Below are 21702 nucleotides of genomic sequence, written 5' to 3' on the forward strand. Positions count from 1 at the left end.
TTACGGGGAGAAGGCGGGAGAATGGGGTTGAGGAACTTAGCCATGATTGAATGGTGGAGCAGACTTGATGGGCTGAATGGCCTAATTTCTGCTTCTATGTCTTATGGTCTTATTCCAGTTTCTCTGGAAAGTTCCAAAGTCAGGCCTGTTATTAATCATTTTATGAGTTGATTATCATCTGCCATAACCAAGGCTTCCTTAATTTTATGAACTTTGTGGTCTTTCAGGTGAGACCTTAACCCTAAAGGGGCACTATTTTTGAATTCCTCCATCAACATCATCTCCCTAAGGCTATCAGAGTTCTGTTCCACCTTCATCAACCTACACCACCAAAACACCATTTCTTTCTAAAACAAAAACAGAATTACCTGGAAAAACTCAGCAGGTCTGGCAGCATCGGCGGAGAAGAAAAGAGTTGACGTTTTGAGTCCTCATGACCCTTCAACAGAACTGATTAAACTGATTAAACCGTGGAATCTTGTGGCTTTACTCTCTTAGTGAGTAACCAGGATTTCTACTTTTTTCTACTTTAAAACAAAAGTTACTGATCCCTAACCAAATCATAACAGAATTTGGTGGATTGTCCGGCACCATAACAAAATTTGGGGGATGTGGTCTGAGTTTGTAACAGATTGCACGTGGTGCCGCATTTGTTCGAGGAGTGATGTGGTTGCTTGTGGATGCATAAGATGTATCTTTGTTGTATCGACTATTTAAAGTGAAATTTACCTTTTTATTTGAAGTATTATTTGCCTGCTAATTTGATCAGTTAATCAGAACCATTTATTTCTGCCTGGCAAATTCTACAAGGGTCTGGCCTCACTTTCTCAAATTTCTAAATTTCTGCTTGTAGGCCTCAGATACCAACTACAAAGCATTGAGTACAGCAACCTTTACTTCCTCATAATCACATGAGCACTCTACTGAAAGAGCTATGTCTCCAAAACCTTTCCTACCAAAACATTTTGTTGGAACATAGCCCGCTGTTCTTTTGGCCAATTCAGATTCATGGCAGTCTTATCAAAGGTCACAAAGTACCTTTACACTCCTTCCTCACAAAATTTAGGTACTAAGTGGGAATTCTTCACCAAATCAAAATTAAGGAGAATTCTTTCTGAGTCAGCCTCACTTCCCGTCAACTCATGTTTGCGTAATTTGATCTCATGCTCCATCTTGAGAATTTTTCATCTCTCTCTCTCTCTCTCTATCTCTTTCCACCCTTTTCCTGACTCTTGCCTTATCTTTTTCCTCTCTTGTCAATTTCCCTCTTTCTTAGTCAATCTTCCTTAGTTCTATTTCTTTTCAATTCTGGCCATTTCTTTTCAATTCTGGCCATTTGTATTTGATTACTAACAAAACTGGCATTTTAAATCAAAGTGTCAGTCCACCGCTTGTGAGTAACCCAATTTCAAATTACTGAATATTACTTAAAAAATATACAAAACTATTTTCTAGTTAGTGCTACAATCCCCATGGGGAAGCTGTAAATCAAATTAGCCAAATTTACTGAATAACCCCCAAAGTAAGAAATTACCAACAAACTTCCACTTTATGTAGCTTTTACTTGAACACGAATCAGAACAAACGCAAATTACGCATAAATTAGCAGGCAAATGATACTTCAAATAAAAAAGTAAATTTCACTTTAAATAGTCGATACAACGAAGATACATCTTATGCATCCACAAGCAACCACATCTCGAACAAATGCGGCACCATGTGCAATCTGTTACAAACTCAGACCACATCCCCCAAATTTTGTTATGGTCCCGGACAATCCACCAAATTCTGTTATGATTTGGTTAGGAATCAATAACTTTTGTTTTAAAGTAGAAAAAAGTAGAAATCCTGTTTACTCATTAAGAGAGTAAAGCCACAAGATTCCACAGTTTTAAACAACAGAAGGAATTTTACTATACACAAGTTAACAAAGCAAACAAGTCAATACTACCTAATACTCTAACATTTCAGAATTAACATGAAGTAAACATGAATTAACAGGCAAACTGTGGTCAACCACACCACTAACTACACATTCAATGGTAGACACAACTAGAAGCAATTCCATGAATTTCCTCAGCAACTCCTCAGACATTAGTGAATCACAAAAAACTCCAAAGTCTGTCTTCTTCATGAGGGATTTCAGCTTCTCTCTTACAAGTATCTAGCCTCTGAATTCCCTCAACTGCAGGCCTTCATTATTCTTCTTCATTTTGCAAGTAGTTGTCAGGCAACAGTACTCAAACTTGGATTGCCCCAGTGACTGCTCTTCTTCCGAGACTGCGTCCCACTGGATTCACAAGGCTGCACTCCAACATCTAATTACTGGCATGTTCCCAGTTTCCTAGCTGCTCTAAGCAGATTCCCACTCCTCAAAGGCTTTCTTTTGCCCCAACTGCCAGCTTCATTGAGTAGACAAATGCACTTCAGCTTCACTGAGCTGACACTGCTCCCCATGGGCTTCTCTGCGTCCCAACCTCCCCAGCAACATAAAGCTAGCAACCTTCTGCAGCCTCCTTTGCTCCAGACTAATCTGTCTTGTTAAATCTTGCAATAGAGTTAGTCCCTGTTTAGGGGCAGGGTCTAATCAACTTTGTTACATTCTGTACCTTAAAGGTTACAATCTCCAATCAACCAAAGGCCACTGCTTACAGGTTCTAACTTACAAATTTCTCTGCACCAAAAACGCACAAACAAAAATCCAAAAATATAGAGTCCCATACAAATCTCACAGTCTTTCCAACTCAATCCCTATCAAGTCGCATTCACCAGCAGCTGTATTCCATCTGAGGTTCCAGATACAGTTAACACCGATAAGCCACATGTTTATGAACCCTCTCTCACTAGGGTCACATCTGTCCTAATGGCATGGCTTTCCTGAGTTCCTTTTCAATCAACCAACCAACAATATCCAATCCACAATCTGGTCTTCTGATACAAATTCCAGATCTTATGAATGCCTGAGTTATTCACATCGCTTTTAGAATTCAGTTCTTTTTGGTGGTATATCACTTCTCCAAGATGTTCTGGAATTCTATTTTTCTTCGTACTGCCAATCAGAAAACTGACTGTTTCATAGGCAGCTTGACTTGCCCCTAAAAAAAACAGGAGTTAGATAACCGTGTCCTGCAGCAGCACTTCTTTGTGTCTGTAGCTATGTGCTCATTGCCTTCTGTCTCCAGCTCTCCTTTGTGTCTACCAGCCACATGGCTTTCATATTTAATTTTCTTCCTATTGGTACTGCTTTCAGGTCAAGGGTGCCAGGTCACAAAGACCAGCATTTCTTATTATTTGAGCAAATTAAAATTGATCCCTTTAGAATCAATGCAAACTCTTAAAAGCCCTTTCCTTATTCTTAAAAACAAACACAGATTTAATTTCATTAAAGAAATTACAAATTTTTCTTACTATACTGCTTCCAGTCAAAGGTCATCACCTTAGATTGTGATATAGTAGTTCGCTCCTTAATAAATTTTTTTGAAAGATTTAATTTAGAACCTTTTAGAACATGCCTATTTATGTCCTTACGCACAAAAGATCCAGCCTCATTTTTGGAGCTAAATTAAAGGCCTGCAATTAGCGATACCTCCCAATGGTATTAATTCATGTTGGGATGTTGTTAGTTTTGTAGGTAGGCCTGGTGTTTTTAAAACCAGCACAAAATTGCTGCAGATACTCAGGTTGTGCTGAATGCATTTAGTGCTTAAAACTTCAGTCATTTGCATAGATTATGCTGATATTGGGGAAATTGCAATAGAAAAACCCGTGCAACTAAATGGAAACTCTAGGTCACAATTATAGCTAAAATATGGAGGAGAAATTTAATATAATTGCATCTGTTTATCAGCCCTAAATAAATATTGAAAGACCAAATTTTAGGTCATGATCTCCCATGCCTAATCTGCCTTGTAATTCTTAATGCCAAAATTCAGCAAGCAAGTTGTGTCAGTGATATTCAATAGGATCCTGAATTGCCCTGGTTAGTCTTTTTAAGCTATAATGAGTCTGTTGGGCATTTTGACTATTCTGAAATTGGGCAGAACATTGCACTCGGGTGCGCATGCCCGACCTGAACGAGTATAAAATGATGCGCAATATTTCAGCTGGCAGGAGTTGGCAGTGCACCCGCCAACAATTAAGCTGCCTATTAAAGCCTTTAATGAAGTAATTGATTCAAATTTTTCACTGCCCATCCAACCGTTTGGTTGGCAGGCAGGCGAAAAAGCCAAGCGGCCTTTCCATTTTTGGCGAAAGAGTCACAAGAGGGAATATGTTTTACAACATTTTTAATATCTTTATTTTTTATTTGGAAAATCTTCAGCTCTCAGTGCCTCAGGGAGCCTTTACTGCGTGTACCTGTATGCATGCGCGAACCTCTGTGCTCACGCTCCTCCCGCCTCCACCAGCTGAGCACTGCAGCACATGTTTCATACTTGCTGGCTAATTGGCCAGCCAGTGTGAAATCATGGTTGGGGCCCGATTGCGGGCTGCAGTCGGCTTCCCGACCGTTCCTGGACCTGCCCGCCTAGCCTGCCCTACCACCGGAAAATCTTGGCCATTATAACTGTTTGCAAAGTTGAGGATAACCGACTTTTAGGAGTTATGGCACTATTTGTGTTGGGGCTATAGCCCATTTTTGGTTAAAAATAGGCTGCCTTTGTGGCTTTAGGATACAGGAAAGAGGGCAGCAGGAAAGGAGAGAGCAAAGACATATACATCCTAACAGAAAAGGAGAAAACAGGACAGGAATCTTGCATCATATGGATCTTCCGCAATACAATGTCCTACCTCAACTTAAGCGAGGAACAGAGAGTCCAAGGAAGTTGTAATGGAACTACATCATCTGTTGCAATACCAACTGCAGGGAAGCACCAGGTCGTGGACATCATAGTCTATAGCTGCACTGGTCATATTGGCCCTCAATTTCTTTACCTCCAGGCCAGGCATAGGGTAACATAAGGATCAATTTACTGTGCAGTATTACATAGAAGGGTCACAGTTGACCGCTTTAAAAAGTGCAACCAACTTATCACATTTCTAAAAGATGCAGCCAAACAAGAGAAAAGAATACTGGGATTTGCTAGAATTTCAGGCTTTCCACTTATCCAGGACATCATCAATTGCACACACTCTGCATGCTCTGTATGAAGACCTCAGATTATTTGTCAACAGGAAGGGGTTCCGCTCCTTGAGTGTGCAGCTTATGTGCAACCACATATCACATACATATCTGTGCCCGGTTTCTTGACCTTAGCCATGATACATTTATACTACACTCAATTTCAATATCCCTCTCCCTTTCATCTAGACTATCAGGTGCCAGGCTGGCTGTTTGGGGACGATGGATATCCTCTGGCTGCGTGGCTGATGACTGGTGTCAGGAAACTGAGCATAGGTGATGAAGAATGCCATAATGACTAGACGTTTCCAAATTGCAGGTTGCAACCTCTGATTGGGTCGCAGAGGTCACACTTGGGGTCACAACTCCCCCTTCTCCAAGGTTGCAATGGCAGCTGTGGCGAGGAGACTGCCCTGTCTGGAGGCTTTGACGGGACAGCCCTGGACCCTCTGGATTATGCTGTCAAGCAGCACGGGGGAATTGGTGGACCCAATGCACCCTCCAACATCAGAAAGCATTTTGGTGGTGAGCTTGAGTGAGCCCAGGATGTTTGTGCACCAACTTGGCACAGGCAGAGGACGGCATATGTAACTCAATCCATGCCTCAGTGCAAGAAAAGTGGACAGTCATGCGATTGAGCAGGGAAGGTGAGTGGTGGCTTCAAACTTTACTGGGTTTCTCCTCCTGTCTGCCTGTTATACAGGCTCCTTACCTCAGGATAGCGACTCTGCTTCACAAACATTGGCAACTAGACCAAAGAGTTGGAAAGGACAGGGGCTGTTGAGTGAGTGAGCCAGGGGAAGGGGGTGAGAACAGGGGATGATGAGTGAATGGGGGGAAATGGGGGTTGGGATGAGGCCTGTTGGGATGGGTGCATGTGGGTATGTGGGGGTGTTGGGAAGACGTGCATGTGTGTGGTGGGGAGAGGGGCTGATTACAATGTGTCTATAGGGGTTGGGTGGAGAGGGTCTTCACTCTTCTTTAGTCTTCTGTCATCAGGGAATATGGTGAGCTTGGCTAAAATCTACATGTGCTCATAAAATAATAGCATTTTTACAAAGTGCTTTAAAACACAGGTTTTCATTTTAAAAATTTTTTCATGGGGTGGGATGTCACTGGTTAGGTCAGCATTTATTGCCTATCCCTAATTGCCCTTGAGAAAGTGGCAGTGAGCTGCCTTCTTGAACCGTTGCAGTCCATGTGGTGTAGGTACACCCACAATGCTGTTAGGAAGCATGGACCAGGGTTTTGACCTAGTGACAATAAAGGAACAGCGATATTGTCCTAGTCAGGATGATGTGTGGCTTGGCAAGGGAACTTGCTGCCGGTGGGGTTCCCATGCTTCTGCTGACCTTTTCCTTTTAGGTGGAGGTTGCAGGTTTGTAAGGTGCTGTCGAAGGAGGCTTGGTGAGTTGCTGCAGTGTATCTTATATATGCTATACACTGCTGCCACAATACATCCGTTGTTGAGGGAGTGAATGTTTAAGGTGATAGATGGGGAGCCAATCAAGTGAGCTCCTTTGTCCTGGATGGTGTTGAGCTTCTTGAGTGTTGTTGAAACTGTACTCATCCAAGAAAGTGGAGAGTATTCCATCACTTTAAATGTTGCTTGATAGCACTGTTGCCAACCCCCTCTATCACTTTGATGATGATCGAGAGTAGATTGATGGGGCATTTTCAGGTGTTAACATGGCGTCACAGTAGAAAATAGTTTGGGAAACACTGCTGTTGGCCTTCAAAAGCTGAGATGCTGCTGCCTAGAGAGATCTGGAGGAGTCATTTAGTACATCTCTGAGAGGACCGACCAGATTTGTCGTGATATTGTGAATTTTCCACAACATTCCTGCAAAGGGAGCAACGTTAGCAGCAAGAAATGGAAAAACAAGTCAACGAGGATGATTAAGAAGCCAAGAACAAACAGAATGAGCAAGGACCAGCTTCCAGAGCTCTACAGCAACAAATCATCAATGCAAAGTTCTGTGAATTAGCCGTCTGCTCCAAACACAGCAACAGTCCACAACACACACTCCTTGCAAACAGTTGATGAATGCCCTTATATCACCAACACCAAACAAAAAAACTGGTTCATAACTGTCCATTGCACAATTGATTACAATGAAATTTGAAAACAAAAAATCCCCCTTGTACAAATTGCAAGTCCTTGGTCCCATATTCATTTGTCAATTCTGGTATTCCTACAAGGTACTTCCACAGTTTTTACAGCTTGGGAGGTGGAAGGCTACTGAGCTTCCATGACTACGGTGGCCAACCGTGAGCTGCTCTGTGTCTTGAGTGTCCAGCTTCAGACTGCAGCATCTCAGCACTGCTAATTTTAGCCTAAGGTGGCTAACTGTATGGCACCAACTAAGAAGGCCACTAGTTTAGTGGCTGGCAAGAGATCTGGTATGCTACCATTCTGATAGAGGGCAGCAGATGCCTGTTCACTGAGCCAAGGCCACTCTCCAGGGTCAGGAGAACAGAGTGCAAGAGTGATGTGACACTCTGGGAGCCCCTGACCACAATGATTCCCACACTTGAGATAGTGGCCCTTGGTACTTTCAAGGCAACCATCTTGGAAGCTATCAGAGTAATTAGAGAGGCTACATGTTGCTGAGTAAGCATGTAGTTTTGAGGGGTGTGACCAGTCCATCCATGCTTCACAAAAACCCTTGAGATAAGTTGGAGCTGGACTCCTCCATGCTCCATAATGTTATGTGCAAGCTTCCAACCAGGCTGCCCAGTGCACCTAGCATTTCCAGATAGATGTCTATCAGCCTTCTTTGTTAGCCTGAAGTCCTCTAGTCCAGCAGAGTCAATGTGCGATCTTGCCCTCTGATGAACTACCAGCTATGCTATCGTAGTCCCCACCTAGGTTCCTGCTGCATTGTGCCCGGTTAGTTACCATGTGCAGACACCTCTAATCTACCGTGTAAATACATAGTGCCTGTATCTGAACTCGTGCTTAAAACAATAAGATCAAATGGCACTGCATTGCCTGCTTGTCTGGGCTTGTCTTCCCCTGCAGGCTGAGGGGTTTTCACATTCTCAGCAGCTGAAATGAAAGAAAGTGCCAATGGTTAGTCTGTGGTGTAAGAGAGGGGTGGAGAGGGAAATAAGTGTTGAAAGCATTTGCATCTTTCCGTGCAGAGTGTATGGGATGAAACTGAAGGTTTTAAGTCAGAAGTCCCAAATAGGATTATATATGAGAAAAAACATCCACAATGTTTCTTTCAGTTTCTCCAGTTGTGATGGTATCAACTCTTCACTTGCTTATGATTGCCAGCACACATTCCTCAAGGGGGCAAAGAGGGAGTGTTCTTCCTCCTTCAGTCCCAAACTGATGCCTCACCTTGTGCATGCCTTCTGCAATAAAGAAGGCTTGGTGTTGGTGAGATTCCTGTAAGGTGTTCAGTGATTGTGGCTCTCGGTGGAATAGCTGATAGTGTGTATATGTAATATGTAATCTGAATACGTGTTGGTTGCCTAGGCTGTCTCTTGCTACTACGTTCTGAACAAGTGTCTGGAGGGCAGCCATGTCCTCCCCTGAGGACATCTTATTCCCTCTCCCATAAAGACATCCAGTGCAGCATCAGAACACCTTGGTGCACATTTTCTCCCATGGTCAGTTATTGTTGATTCTTTCAAAGCATAGTATTCCTAAAAATCTCAGCACCACCAGCAATGACAATGCATGTTCCCTTTAAAAGGTGCAGGCTAGCTTTAAGTAGTGCCTCAGATAATTTATTGCTGAAGCAATCCACGTGCACATGCAGCAAGAGCTGACAACATACAGGCTTTGGCTGATAAGTGACAAGAACATTTGTGCCACATAAGTGCCAGGCAATGACCATCCTCAATAAGACAGAGTCTAACCATCCTCCCTTGACATTCAATGACATTACCATCACTGAATCCTCCACTATCAACACCCTGGGGGTTACTTTGACCAGAAACTGAACTTGACCATGTAAATACTGTGGCCACAAGAGCAGACCAGAGGCTGGGAATTCTGTGGCAGGTAACTCACCTTCTGACACCCCAAAGCTTGTCCAGCTTCTATAATTCACAGGTCAGGAGTGTGATGGAATATTTTCCACTTGCCTGGATGAATCTGGCTCCAACAATACTGAAGAAGCTCAACATCATCCAAGAGAAAGCAGCTTACTTGATCAGCACACCTTAAACATTGACTCCCTCCACCACTGATGCACAGTGACAACACTTCGTACCATCTATAAAATGTGCTGCAGCAATGCACCCAAGGTTTCTTCAATAGTACGTTCCAAACCCCTGACCTTTACTACCTGGAAGGACAAGGGCAGCAGATGCATGAGAACACCACCACCTGCAAGTTCCCCTCCAAGCCACACAGCATCCTGATTTGGATCTATATCACTGTTCCTTCAGTGTCACTGGATCAAAATCCTGGAACTCGTTTCCTAACAGCACTGTGGATGTACCTGCAACAGATAGACTGCAGCGGTTCAAGAAGGTGGCTCGCCATCCCTTTCTCAAGGGCAATAAGTGTTGGGCAACAAATGCTGGCCTTTAAAGGGATGCCACATCCCAAGAAAGAATTTTAGGAAGTACTGTCTGGCACGAATGATATTGGTCCTCCTGCTGATGCGTGCAACAGTAGTAGGACAGGGAACAATCCAGAATAAAAATAATTATTTAGAAAAGGGCCAATTTTAACTGGGTGAGAATGGATCTGGACCAAGTAAATTGGAATCAAGATATGTAATTGAACAATGACCTCCCTTTAAAGAGGAGATAGCTGAAGTGCAAAAATAAATAAGAGAAGCAATGACAGAGAATGAGAAGAGTCTGGCAACTGACATGAAAGGGAATCCAAAAGTCTACTATAGGCATATAAATAGTAAAGGAATGGGGCTGATTAGGAATCAAAAGGGATGATACACATGGAGGCAGAGGGCATGGCTGAAGTATTAAAAGACTACTTTGCATCTGTCTTTACCAAGAAAGAAGGTGTTGCCAAAGTCCTAGTGAAAGAGAAGGTAGTTGAGTCACTGGGTGGGATAAAAAAATTAATAAAGAGGCTGTATTAGAAAGGCTGGCTGGACTTAAAGATATAAGTCACCATGACCCTTTCACATACCGAGGGAATAAGAGTAGAATTGTAGAGGCACTCCTCCTTTGATATAGGGGTAGTGCCGGAGGACTGGAGAATGTTATACCATTGTTCAAAAAAGGATGTAAGGATAAGCCCAGCAATTGCATTTGGAAACTTTTAGAAATGATGATTTGGGACAAAATTAACAGTCACTTGGACAAATGTGGCTTAATGAAGGAAAGCCAGCACAGATTTCTTAAGGGCAAATCATGTTTAACTAATTTGATTGAGATTTTTGATGAGGTAACAGAGAGGGTTGATTAGGATGATGCAACTGATGTGGTATGCATGAACTTCCAAAATGTGTTTGATAAAGTGACACCTAACAGGCTTGTCTGCAAAGTTGAAGCCCATGTAATAAAAGGGAACAGTGGCAACATTGCAATGAAGTTGACTGAGGAACAGTAGTGGTGAATGGTTGTTTTCTCGGACTGGAGTAAGGTATATAGAAGGTTCCTTTCGGGTTGGTATTAAGACCACTGTTTTTCTTGATCTATATTAATGACCTAGTCTAGGTTATGCAGGGTACAATTTGAAAATTTGCAGATGACACAAAACTTGGAAGTATTATGAAATATGAGGAGGATAGTGATAGACTTCAAGAGGACTTAAAGTGGGAGGTTGATTGAATGAACGGACACTTGGCAGATGAAATTTAATGCAGAGAAGTGTGAAGTGATACATTTTGGTAGGAAGAATGAGGAGACGCTATAATGAAGGATACAATTCAAAAGGGGCTGCAGGAGCAAAGAGACCAAGGGTAATATGTGCACAAATTGTTGAAGGTGGTAGGGCAGATTGAGAAAGCAGTTAGTATGGTTTATGGGCCCCAAGTGTTTATAAATAAAGGTGTGGTGTACAAAAGAAAAGAAGTTATGGTGGATATTTTATAAAACACAAGTGCGGCCGAAACTGGAGTAGTGTGTCCAATTCTGAGCTCTGCACATCAGGAAAGGTATGAAGGCATTGGAGAGGTTGCAGAAAAGATTTAAAAGAATGGTTCTGGGGGTGAGAGACGCCAGTTGTGTGAACAGATTGGCAACGGTAGGATTGTTCTCTAGTGAAAGAGAGGAGATTTGATAGAGGTGTTCAAAATCATGAGGGGTCTGGACAGGATAGATAAGGCAAAACTGTCCCCATTGGCAGAAGGGTCAAGAATCAGAGGACAGCAATTTAAGACAAATGTTAAGAGAACCAGAGGCAAAATGAAAAAAAGCCTTTATGCAATGAATGGTTATGATCTGGAACGCAGTTCCTGGGAATGTGGTGGTGGCAGATTCAATTGTAGCTTTCAAAAGAGAATTGGATAATTATCTGGAAAAAAAATTTCAGAGCCATGAGGAATAGGTAGGGAGTGGGACCAGCTGAGTTGCTCTTACAGAGAGCTGGCACAGACATGACAAGCTGAATGGCCTTGTGTGTGGTAACCATTCTATGGTTTTGATTCTATGAACATTTGGGAGCACTGGCTGCTTCCAGAAATCATGGAAATGAGCAGGCAGAATGAAGTTGGTATCCTGTCTGCATTGCAATAAACATGTGGGTTAATCACACATCATGATCCCAATGCCTGTTTTCCAGGGTTATACAATTTAACCCTATAATATTTAAGGAAGCTTATGGAGGGGGTAATATCTGACTTCTTGACAAAAAATGGTTAAGAAGAATCTACTTTCTTTACTTTGGGTATTAGTTTTTTTAATCAGTTATGGAACTTACTCTCTTTCAGGCAGGAGAGAGTCACCATTGTAGATGGCCAGATTAATTTAGGAAGAACTGAGAAACAGAAGCTTCAAAGACTCCTGATAAATGGTGACGTATCCAAATTATTCAGTATTTGTAAATTCAGTCAACATTGTGCATGCCACCTTTTCAAGTCTAAACCTAATATGGAGAAAGAGCACCATAGTGGATTGTGCTAGCCAAAAATAGAGTTGTTTGCATTTATTCTTTTAAGGAGAATTTGTTCTTTATAAAACTCAAGTTGCTGAGTTAAAATGACCTGGAGTAAATATTTCCATAGCTCTGGAAGCGTTGGCATTCCTGATTTACCAGTAAACATCAGTGTTTCCAAGAAGGTAATGAAACTTGGAGTCAACTGTATCCAATAACACTGGACAATGGTATCAAATCTCATTGTGTTGTCACCCACATAATTGTCAGACACTAAAATGTTTTTCATTTGAAAGAGATGTAAACAGTAATAAATAGTGAGGATATTTTTGAAAAATTATTTGTATTGTATTTGATATAAATAACATATGTTAATCTTATCGATTTACAGTTTATGTTATTTGATAAATCCATTCAATAAAACTTTAGTCCCACTTACAGATGAATTGCTAGCTGAGCACATTTTTAAAGCTTGGCTGCAATGTTTTGGTGACTTGTATAGCTGTAATTATACTGGGCTATCAATCTAAGTTTGAATTGAACCGTGGCCAAAAATGCCTGATTTATACTATGTAGCTGAAATTGTACTCTTGTGGCCAAGATTGAAGCCAATCTGTTTGGCTCTGCTCAAACCTTTGCAACCTATAATAGCAACAATTTGCATTTATAGAGACCGATTAAAGTAGTAAAACTTCATAGAGGTGTAATCAAAAATACACACCAACTAATGAAGGAAATAATAAGAGGGGTAACCAAATGCATACTTAATGAGGTGAATTTTAAAGAGAGACTTAAAAAAGAGGTGAAGGAGGCAGGAAGACAGAAGGCTTTAAGGAATGGATTCTGGAGCGTGGGACCTCAGCAGCTGAAGGCAAATAGAGGAGGGATATGCAAAAGGCCAGAGTCAGAGGAAGTAAAAGTAATTGGGGGGGTGGGGGGAGAGCAGGTGGGATAGAGGTGGTGGAAGGCTCAGTAAGGGGTAAACAAGAATCAGAAGTTTTAATTTGAGGAATTGAGGGACTAAGTTAATGTTTAAAAATTTATTCACAGGATGTAGGCAAGGCCAGCATTTATTGTCCATTCCTAACTGCATTTGGGAGGTCTTGTGGTGGAGTGAGTAGTGTCCTTGTCTCTGAGCCAAAAGCTCTGGGTTCAAGTCCTACTCTGATAGCCAAGGAAGGTGTATTCATAACACAGCCAAACTGGTTGAGTATCAACTTATAAATCCTTCCAACACACACCTATAGCAGGCAGTAAAAGTGGGAGCGATTCCTGGCCAGCCATGTGATGGAAAGAAATTGGAACCTTTACCATATCCCTATACCTATCCATACCTATCCATAGCTCCAGGTTACAACATGCATATAAAAGTGTATGTTGCCACAGCAACTCAGATTCCATAGTGGGCTCGTTGGCTGGATGGCCCGTATGGATTAGATTGGTGCCAACAGCCTGGGGGTTGATTCCTGTTCCAGCTGGGATGGATTTGGGACCTGTCTCCTTGCCCTCCCATGTCAGAGATTGCGGTGCTGTGGATCAGACTGGCTTCGGGCAGAGGACTTAAGAAGAAGAACTGCAGGGTGTAAGTCAGTGAGTACAGGGTCTGCTTGTTCTAGGACTAAGTGAGAAGAACTCGTAACACACTATTAAACCATTGAATTATACAATATCCAGGCAACATTTTGTATTCATGAGGTACTAACCTTACTTAGCAGTCCTAATTTATGTTGCCTTTTTAGTGGATTACTAATTTTCTTTTTTATTTACAAATTTGTATGAAAACACATGTTGGCAAATCATTTTAGGATAGCTTAAATACAAATTATTCTCTGATGTGGCCAGTGGTGTATCTGTTAGTAATATTAACCTCCAAATCACTACAAGCAAGAGCAGAGAAAAATTATGAACCAAATGAGCTGGAATGTGGAATGTGGGTTTGTACCTCAAAGGTACAGTGGGAAGACAGAGTGGGGGGAAACTGGAAAGTTTGTGTGTTCATACTTAAATTTTTCCATCTTCTCTAAGGTCCTTTTTGTCTCAAAATTCCCAGGCAAGACCTGTTTCTATTGTTCTGCTTCCTTCAACCAGTTATTAAGAGCTGCTTCAGAATATCCTAGATCTTTGGTACTGGTCAGCAGACAATAGAAATTATATTATTGTCTTTTAGATGATGCAATGAGCGCAGATCAACGAAAGACATGTCAAGTAGCTTTTTCCAGTTCATAAGACTTCCTCTATTCTAAATTATTTGATTTTTAATTTTCCCTCTCTGTATTTGAGAAAAAGCATGGCCTTTGCTCAATGCACCTGCAACAAGGGAGCCTAGATTATCTACTCATGCTGGGCTTTTATAGGAGAGCACGAACATATGGGGAATTATTCCATTATTCATTCCAGGCACAAATTGGTTATTTGTGTACAACATTAGAAGTGGTGTTTAATTTGGGAGAAATGGAAGAACGTAGTAATATCCAAATTATTGATCCAAATGACATTTACTTTTTATTAAAGTACTTACAATTAAATATGGAGTTGGTTTACAAAAGCTTTTCTTTACCTCTTTTTTAAATCCACAATATTGGTGTTATTAAGAATGGAACTGTTTTTATTCAGTTGTGACATTTTCTGGAGTCAGAAACAACTCTGGCAACTATTTTGAAAGAGTGTTTGCAAGGATGTTGAGATGGAATTTGGGTGTCATTTTCTTCTCCCAGATAGTATGTTTTAACTATGAGTTCATATCTATGTGTGAGGGACAATTACTTTTGAGTTCAGTATGTGGCTTTGTATGAATGGCATAATATATCTACACCCAAACAACAAAAAATACTGATCCAGGAGTATGAATGCCTCTGACTAACTTGCCTCTTCGATATCTGCTGCTCATGTCCACTACATGGGGAATTTTAGCTGCTGTCTCTGCATCATATATTTCACTTCAGCAGTTTCAAAATATTTTTTATGCAGTTTTCTTTAATTCATTCATGTTTTTAGCAATCCAGAAAAGAAGAAAATAGAATTTAATTTTCCTATCCTGTTGCTTTATTGGTATGATTTACACAAAGTTTACATCAAAACTTTAGGACTTGTATTTTGGATTGTAACTCTAGCTTCAGTACTATAAACAATAAAAGAAAAAGTAACATGCCTAAACACTAATAGTATTGTGGTGTTAAATTCCATGTTTACAAATTTCTAACATCTATTATCCCTGAGTTTAAAAAGCACATAAGGTTAACAAAATTGAGGCCTATGGAATAAGAGGGTCAGTATCCAAATGGATAAAAAAAATTGGCTCAATTACAGAAAGTAGCAGATTGTGGTTGTTTTTTGGACTGGAGGGTGGTAGAAAGTGGTGGTCCCCAAGGGTCAGTGCTAGGACCGCTCTTATTTTGCTATACCTAAATTACTTGGATCTTGGAGTACAGAGTAAAATTACAAAAGTTGCCGATGATACCAAACTTGGAGAAATGGCAAACAGTGAGGACGATATGAATTGCTTGCAACAGGACACAGATCGGCCAGCAATATGGGCAGACAAGTGGCAGTTGGAATTCAATACAGAGAAGTGAAAAGGTAATGCATAGGGATAAGGAGAGGCAATACAGACTTATTGGTACAATTCTAAAGAGTGTACAACAACAGAGGGACACAGGATGCATGTGCATCGATATTTGAAGATGGCAGGGCATATGAGAAAATGCTTAACAAAGCATGTGGGATCCTGGGCTTCATAAATAGAGGCATTAAGTGCAAAAGCGGGGAAGTTATGCTGAACCTTTATAAAGTTCTGGTAAGGCCCCAATTAGAGATTTGCATTCAGTTCTGGTCAGCACACTTTAGGAAAGATGTGATACTCCTCGAGAGGGTGCAGGGGAGATTTACCAGAATGGTTCCAGAGATGAAGAGGTTTTAGTTACAAGGGTAGGTTGTAAAGGCAGGGATTGTTCTCCTTGGAACAAAGGAGATTCAGGGAGATTTGATAGAGATGCACAAGATTATGACAGGCTCAACAAGGAAGACTCTTCCCAGTACAAGGACAAGGGGACACAGATTTAAGATCTTGGGCAAGAGATGCAGGAAGAAGGTGAGGAAGGACTATTTCTACGCAGTGAGTGATGGTGTCCTGGAATTCATTGCCCGTGAGGGTGGTGGAAGCGGAAACAATCAATGATTTCAAAAGGAAGTTGGATGGGTTGAAGGAAATAAACTTGCAGGATACGAGGATTGAGCGGGAGAGTGCTCTGCGGGGAGCAGGCATGGACTCAATGGGCTGGATGGCCTCCTTATGTGCGATAAATGTCTCTGTGACTCAAAGAAAAAAATACCCGGATATTATAGTGAACAAAGTTATTGGAAAAACACTTAAACTTGTCCATAGTAATTTTTTCCATACTTGAATTAAGGTTCTATGATATGTATATATTCATTTTAAATAGGTTAGAACCCCCAGCAAAATTGCAGAAAGGAGGATTTACTGCCAACATGTTGTGTTTGCAAGATACCATTCAGTGATTTCCTGGCTCAAATCAGATAATTCAGACAGCTGTGAAAATGTCAGCATTGAGCTTCAGTCTGGTTTTATATGTTCACATGGTGCAAAAAATTGTTACAGTTTAATTTTTGTTTTAATGGTAACTAACTCATTGAGTGTGATGTTGCAGTTTGTGTCCTTTTGATTTTCTCAAATCTTAATATGAACTATTTCAAACAAGTTAGTGGATGTTAAAACAGACATAACAAAAGGGGAAAATCATTTATTGTAAACAGACAAGCAATGCTACAATTTGTATCTCTTTAAGCTCAAATACAAGAGATACTGTTAAATCCCCTTTGCCATATATAAAATGATAGTGATGCATGCCAAAACAACATTTTCATACTCACACATTTTCACAATGGAACTTTTTTGTATATGTTTAAAACAAAAACCCATGAAGATCTTAATATAAAGTAATCACAATCACAAGTGTTTTTATGTGGGTCATCACTACATTTTTGTAAGATGGCTCATTTGAAAGAAACCATGAAATAGAAATGATTCCATGTACAGTAGCTGCACCACATTATAAATGTTATATATTGTAAACAGTATTGACCTGAAATCAACAGAATGGAGAGATAAGTTCAAGTACTGTGGAATTCCACTGATCTTTTTATATAGTTTATGCTTTAAAATGTACACACTAATGTCACCATTTTAGGAGTTGTAATAACTGGTGATTCTCAGTTTCATCAACATTAAGAACACAATGGTGATCTGTTTTAAAATATAGTCACATTATTTCTGCAACATCTCTTTAAATAGAATGTACACTAACTTTGCATGTGTTTACATTTTAAAAAATGATTTTTGTAGATGCTAATGTGGATCACTTAAAAATGTCATGGAAATATTCAACTGTTTATAACAATGCAAAAGTGCTCTAAGCTCCATGAAGGGATAACTCAAAAGAGTTTTCAGAATTGGGAATAATTTAGTGGTGACAGCTCATCACAGGCTAATGCTGTGTGTTCATTCTTGCTTAACCTGCTTACCAACTAGTGATTGATTTTGTTAAAGGAACATATAAAGGAAAAAGAACAAATGCTTGAAACTCTGTCTTCTGACTGAGATAAATACCTTGCTGATAGAATTCAAAAATGTCCAGTTAGACGCAGTTTGATAATAAACATTGCTTGTCCCACAGGCCTTTAGTAAAGGGTTCAGCTAGTATTCTATTAAAGTAATGGAGTTATTTCTGTGCATTTTTAAGCAGATTTTTAAAAATGTGTGGTTTGCACATTGTAAATACCACTCATGGCCTTTAACTCTGGAACAAGATAGTCCAAATTGTCACAGGATAAATACACAACTAGAAAGATTTCCACCACCTGAGCAATTCTTTGTGCAATATATTAATACTTTTCAAATGGGATTTAAAAAGGTAAAATGCAGATCCTAACCAATAATATTTTTAAAAAATATAATATATTCAATTTATGAGTTCCTCTGAATGTTATATGTGGATGCTGTAAAAACAGATGTTGCTATTGATTACATTGTTAAAAAAAGCCCTTTAATTTTGATATGCACATTCATCCCAACGGGGTTAGGAGTCTGATGCTTAAGATTTTGCCTAAGTGGTCAGGGACCTCTTTTCCAACATAGCTGAGACCAGTCCTGGTCTCACTCAACATTGATACCTGTTTCTAAAATGATTCAGGAACAGGGAACTCTGGTTGACTTTCTTCTCCCTAACCCAGGGATCCTGTGATTAATTGTAATGTCTTACAGCTATCCAATCTAAGATAAACTAACTCAATACTGTTGTTTGAACACACTTCAGGCCAGGCAATGATCTTATTTCCAGTTAACTTTACTGCCTATCACTGGTACCATGATTTAGATGCTCATTGTACCACTTTGTTTTGGTTCAGCACAACCTTTGGTTCTGCAAAAGTTTGCTGATGGCAGGAGAGAAAATTTCAATGGATGCCATTCAAGGCAGAAATCCCAGTATCTACGTATCACCAACACAAATGTAATCATTTCCCACAACAGCAATAATATCCTGTGATTGTTTTGAAGGGTTAAAATCCAGTACTCAAAGTGTTAACAGAAGCATCTGTGTACAAAGTGATTTTTTGGTAGTTTTTCCAGTTGGCAATTTTCTCCCAGCCTTATATGTATTGTTGATTCCTTTCTGAGGTATGGTTCCATAGTACCTTGTCCAAATGAGGCTTAGCAATGAGTGTTGGCAGGCAATTTGGCCCTGAATAGAGGTGGGGATCACAGCAGAGCCTGATCCTGTCCTCACTCAACTTGCACACACATGCAGGAATCACTGCAAAGTGATCAGGAATAGGAATCCTGGCCAACTTTTCCATCACTAACCCAGGGGTCCTGTGGCTAACTATCACTGCATACAAACAAATTCAGTACCAAAGATTTAATTTGGGACCTTCCAGGTCAGCATGGCTAAGGTACTCCCTGGATAAATTCACTGAAAACATCAGGGATCTTTAGAGTTCTTTCAGTACCTATTTGTGGTTGCTATGAGAGAATAATTTGCAGTTTAAATTCTCTTTTAATATGCTGGATTTTCATTTACTAAATGTAATGGCGGTTGTTAGATGTTTGTAAAAGTGAACCGTAAAAATTAATGGAACTACTTTACAATCTGGATTAAATTGCACATTAGAGGCCTGTGCTAATTGCTTGGTTAATGCTAAATTTGACCACTTAACATACAAAGCTTAATCCCAGTCAAGATGAAATATCATCATATTCAAAGTAGATTGCTGATTTTTCTTTCAATGGCAGCTCTGAATAATACTTTGTGGCTAAAGTAGAATCCACAGCACAAAGTTGCCCACAATAAGGTATAAATTGGCATTAAACTTGAAGCCTTACACACAGAGGTGGGAAGTTAAAATTTTACACTGGTGCTGCTGGAAATGTGCCATAAATGTGCTTTTAATGTTGGAATTAATACAAATTGTTGGTTCGGAGTGAAAGGATCTTTTCCCTGAAAATGGTCTTTTTTATTTAACCTTAAATCTGTAACCAATCCTGGAAATGCTCCAAATTGATCCTTGGTTCCCAAGTTGTAAAATGATCCAGGCTCCAACATTATGAGTTAATTACCTTGGCATGTTGTTAGTAGGAGGAATGGAGCAAAGCCCTGGTGCTTCTCAACCAGAGGAGGAAAGAAACTGGACAGTAAAAATCTACCTTAGCAGATAGTTCAACAGCAGCACTGTCTGAAACTAGGGAGCAAGTCCCTTGAACAACTCTGAGCACCGTAAAAGAAAAGGTAGGAAAATCTTACAGTAATGTTTTTAAAATATAAAATCTATATTTTAATGGTAAAATTGTATTTTACTTGTTCTCATTGAATTTTTAAAAGAATCCTTAAGCACTACCTTGCTACAACCTTAGTATAATCACAGTCCTGTCAGCTCAAACATTTTTAAAGGTGCATATGGAGCAGCAACAAGACTATCGCTTTACCAATAAAATGTATGAACTATCTCTCCGACTGTAAATTTGACTGAGTATTAATGGTTGTGATGAAAAGTGACAGCCAAGTTTTAGCAGTACATTCTCCATATGCTGCCTTGATTTAAACTTATACAGTTTTCCATCTTTATATTTTTTTTGCTCATTTACACATTTGCAGCCCTCGCTAAAGTACAAAACATAAACAAATTAAACATATCATGATTATTTACCGACTACATTTATAAACAGGTTACAGAAAGAAAATACACATTGCTGAAATGTAAGTAACTATATACTGGAATACTGTTTAAACAGAACATCAACTTCAACATTTTTGAACAATAGTTTTAACTGCACTATGTTTATTTTTTATCAACAGTTTTATGATTTACTATTCATCTATCAAAACCCAGCTACGGATACATATAACAATAAAATACTATTTTAGGTTTTAAAAAGTTGAAAATCTAAAAGGTGGATAATAGCACCATTAAGAGTTAAAAGCCCTTAAAATCCCATAAAATGAGTGACTATAAAGTACACTAGAAAACTGTGAAGTATAATCTTCACACTACAGTAATAAAACTACAGCTAAAAGTAGGAATTCTGTTTTCATATAAAAGATGAGATTACAAAAGCTAAAACAACTATGGTAGGTGTGTTTGCTACCTACCCTGTCCTGAGTTGTGACTGTGAATAATGGCCACAGTATTATAAATGTACAACATGCAACCTTCACAATAATGCCATTCAAATTTCTTGTGTCACAGTATACTAATACGTTAAAACTAGTCTGAATTGGTTTTATTGTTGATCATCTTCTAAGAAAGCACCTTTATATTCCTGAAAGGCACATGTTGTACTGTGTTATTCACAGGCAAAGTAATCCTTCAGCGGTGCAAATAGGTGGCGAATGACAGGCACACTCCACGACCTTCCAAGAAGTTTTTGTCGGGCTCCTCGTCCCATATTTGACACATCTGTGTAATGCACTGGAAAACCAAAAATCCTGTAGGAAGAGAATCAAACAGCATAAAAAAAATTCTGTTGAAAGCATGTCATGGCAACTAAAGTATACTTTGCATTTATTTCCAGGACTTGCTTGTTTTACAAAAATAAACATGGAATAAAATAGATTACTCAGTTTATCAAAAATGCATTATTAGACCACGTATTATTTATCCAACCAGAAACTCTATTCTACTTGATTAGCCTGAATATCTCACATCCAACAACAACTTGCATTTATATAATACCTATGTAAGGTAGTAAAACACCTCAAGGCACTTAACAGGAGCAATATCAAACATATCAATAAATTTTGTTTTGACACTGAGACACAAAGTAATATTAGGACAGGTGACAAAAACCTTGGTCAAAGAGGTAGGTTTTAAGAAGCATCTTATGTGGGAGAGGTGGAAAGGTATAGGAAGGGAATTCCAGAGCTATGAATGACAGATTTCGGCAGTTGGCCAGATTAAATTGAGGCTTGAGGCCAAATTTTGGACTGGCCCGAGGCCACCTGGTTCAGGTAGTGTTGCAGACTCCTCATTGTCTTCATGCCTGAAA

General features: G+C 39.8%; 1 protein-coding gene across 10 annotated transcripts in view; it reads right to left on the reverse strand.

The window, feature by feature from the left end:
* Positions 1 to 16883: 16883 nt before the first annotated feature.
* Positions 16884 to 21702, reverse strand: part of LOC121287207 (DNA (cytosine-5)-methyltransferase 3B-like) — a 335867-nt gene continuing 331048 nt past the window's right edge. For 9 of the 10 annotated variants that reach the window (XM_041204873.1, XM_041204868.1, XM_041204871.1 and 6 more), the window contains one exon: positions 16884 to 21142. In XM_041204873.1, the coding sequence (XP_041060807.1) occupies positions 21001 to 21142 (142 nt within the window). In that variant the 3' untranslated portion in view covers positions 16884 to 21000. The remainder of the gene's footprint in view (positions 21143 to 21702) is intronic. The other variant, XR_005945160.1, reaches the window with a different exon arrangement.

The sequence above is a fragment of the Carcharodon carcharias genome, chromosome 14 (assembly GCF_017639515.1).
Source record: "Carcharodon carcharias isolate sCarCar2 chromosome 14, sCarCar2.pri, whole genome shotgun sequence".
NCBI lineage: Eukaryota > Metazoa > Chordata > Chondrichthyes > Lamniformes > Lamnidae > Carcharodon > Carcharodon carcharias.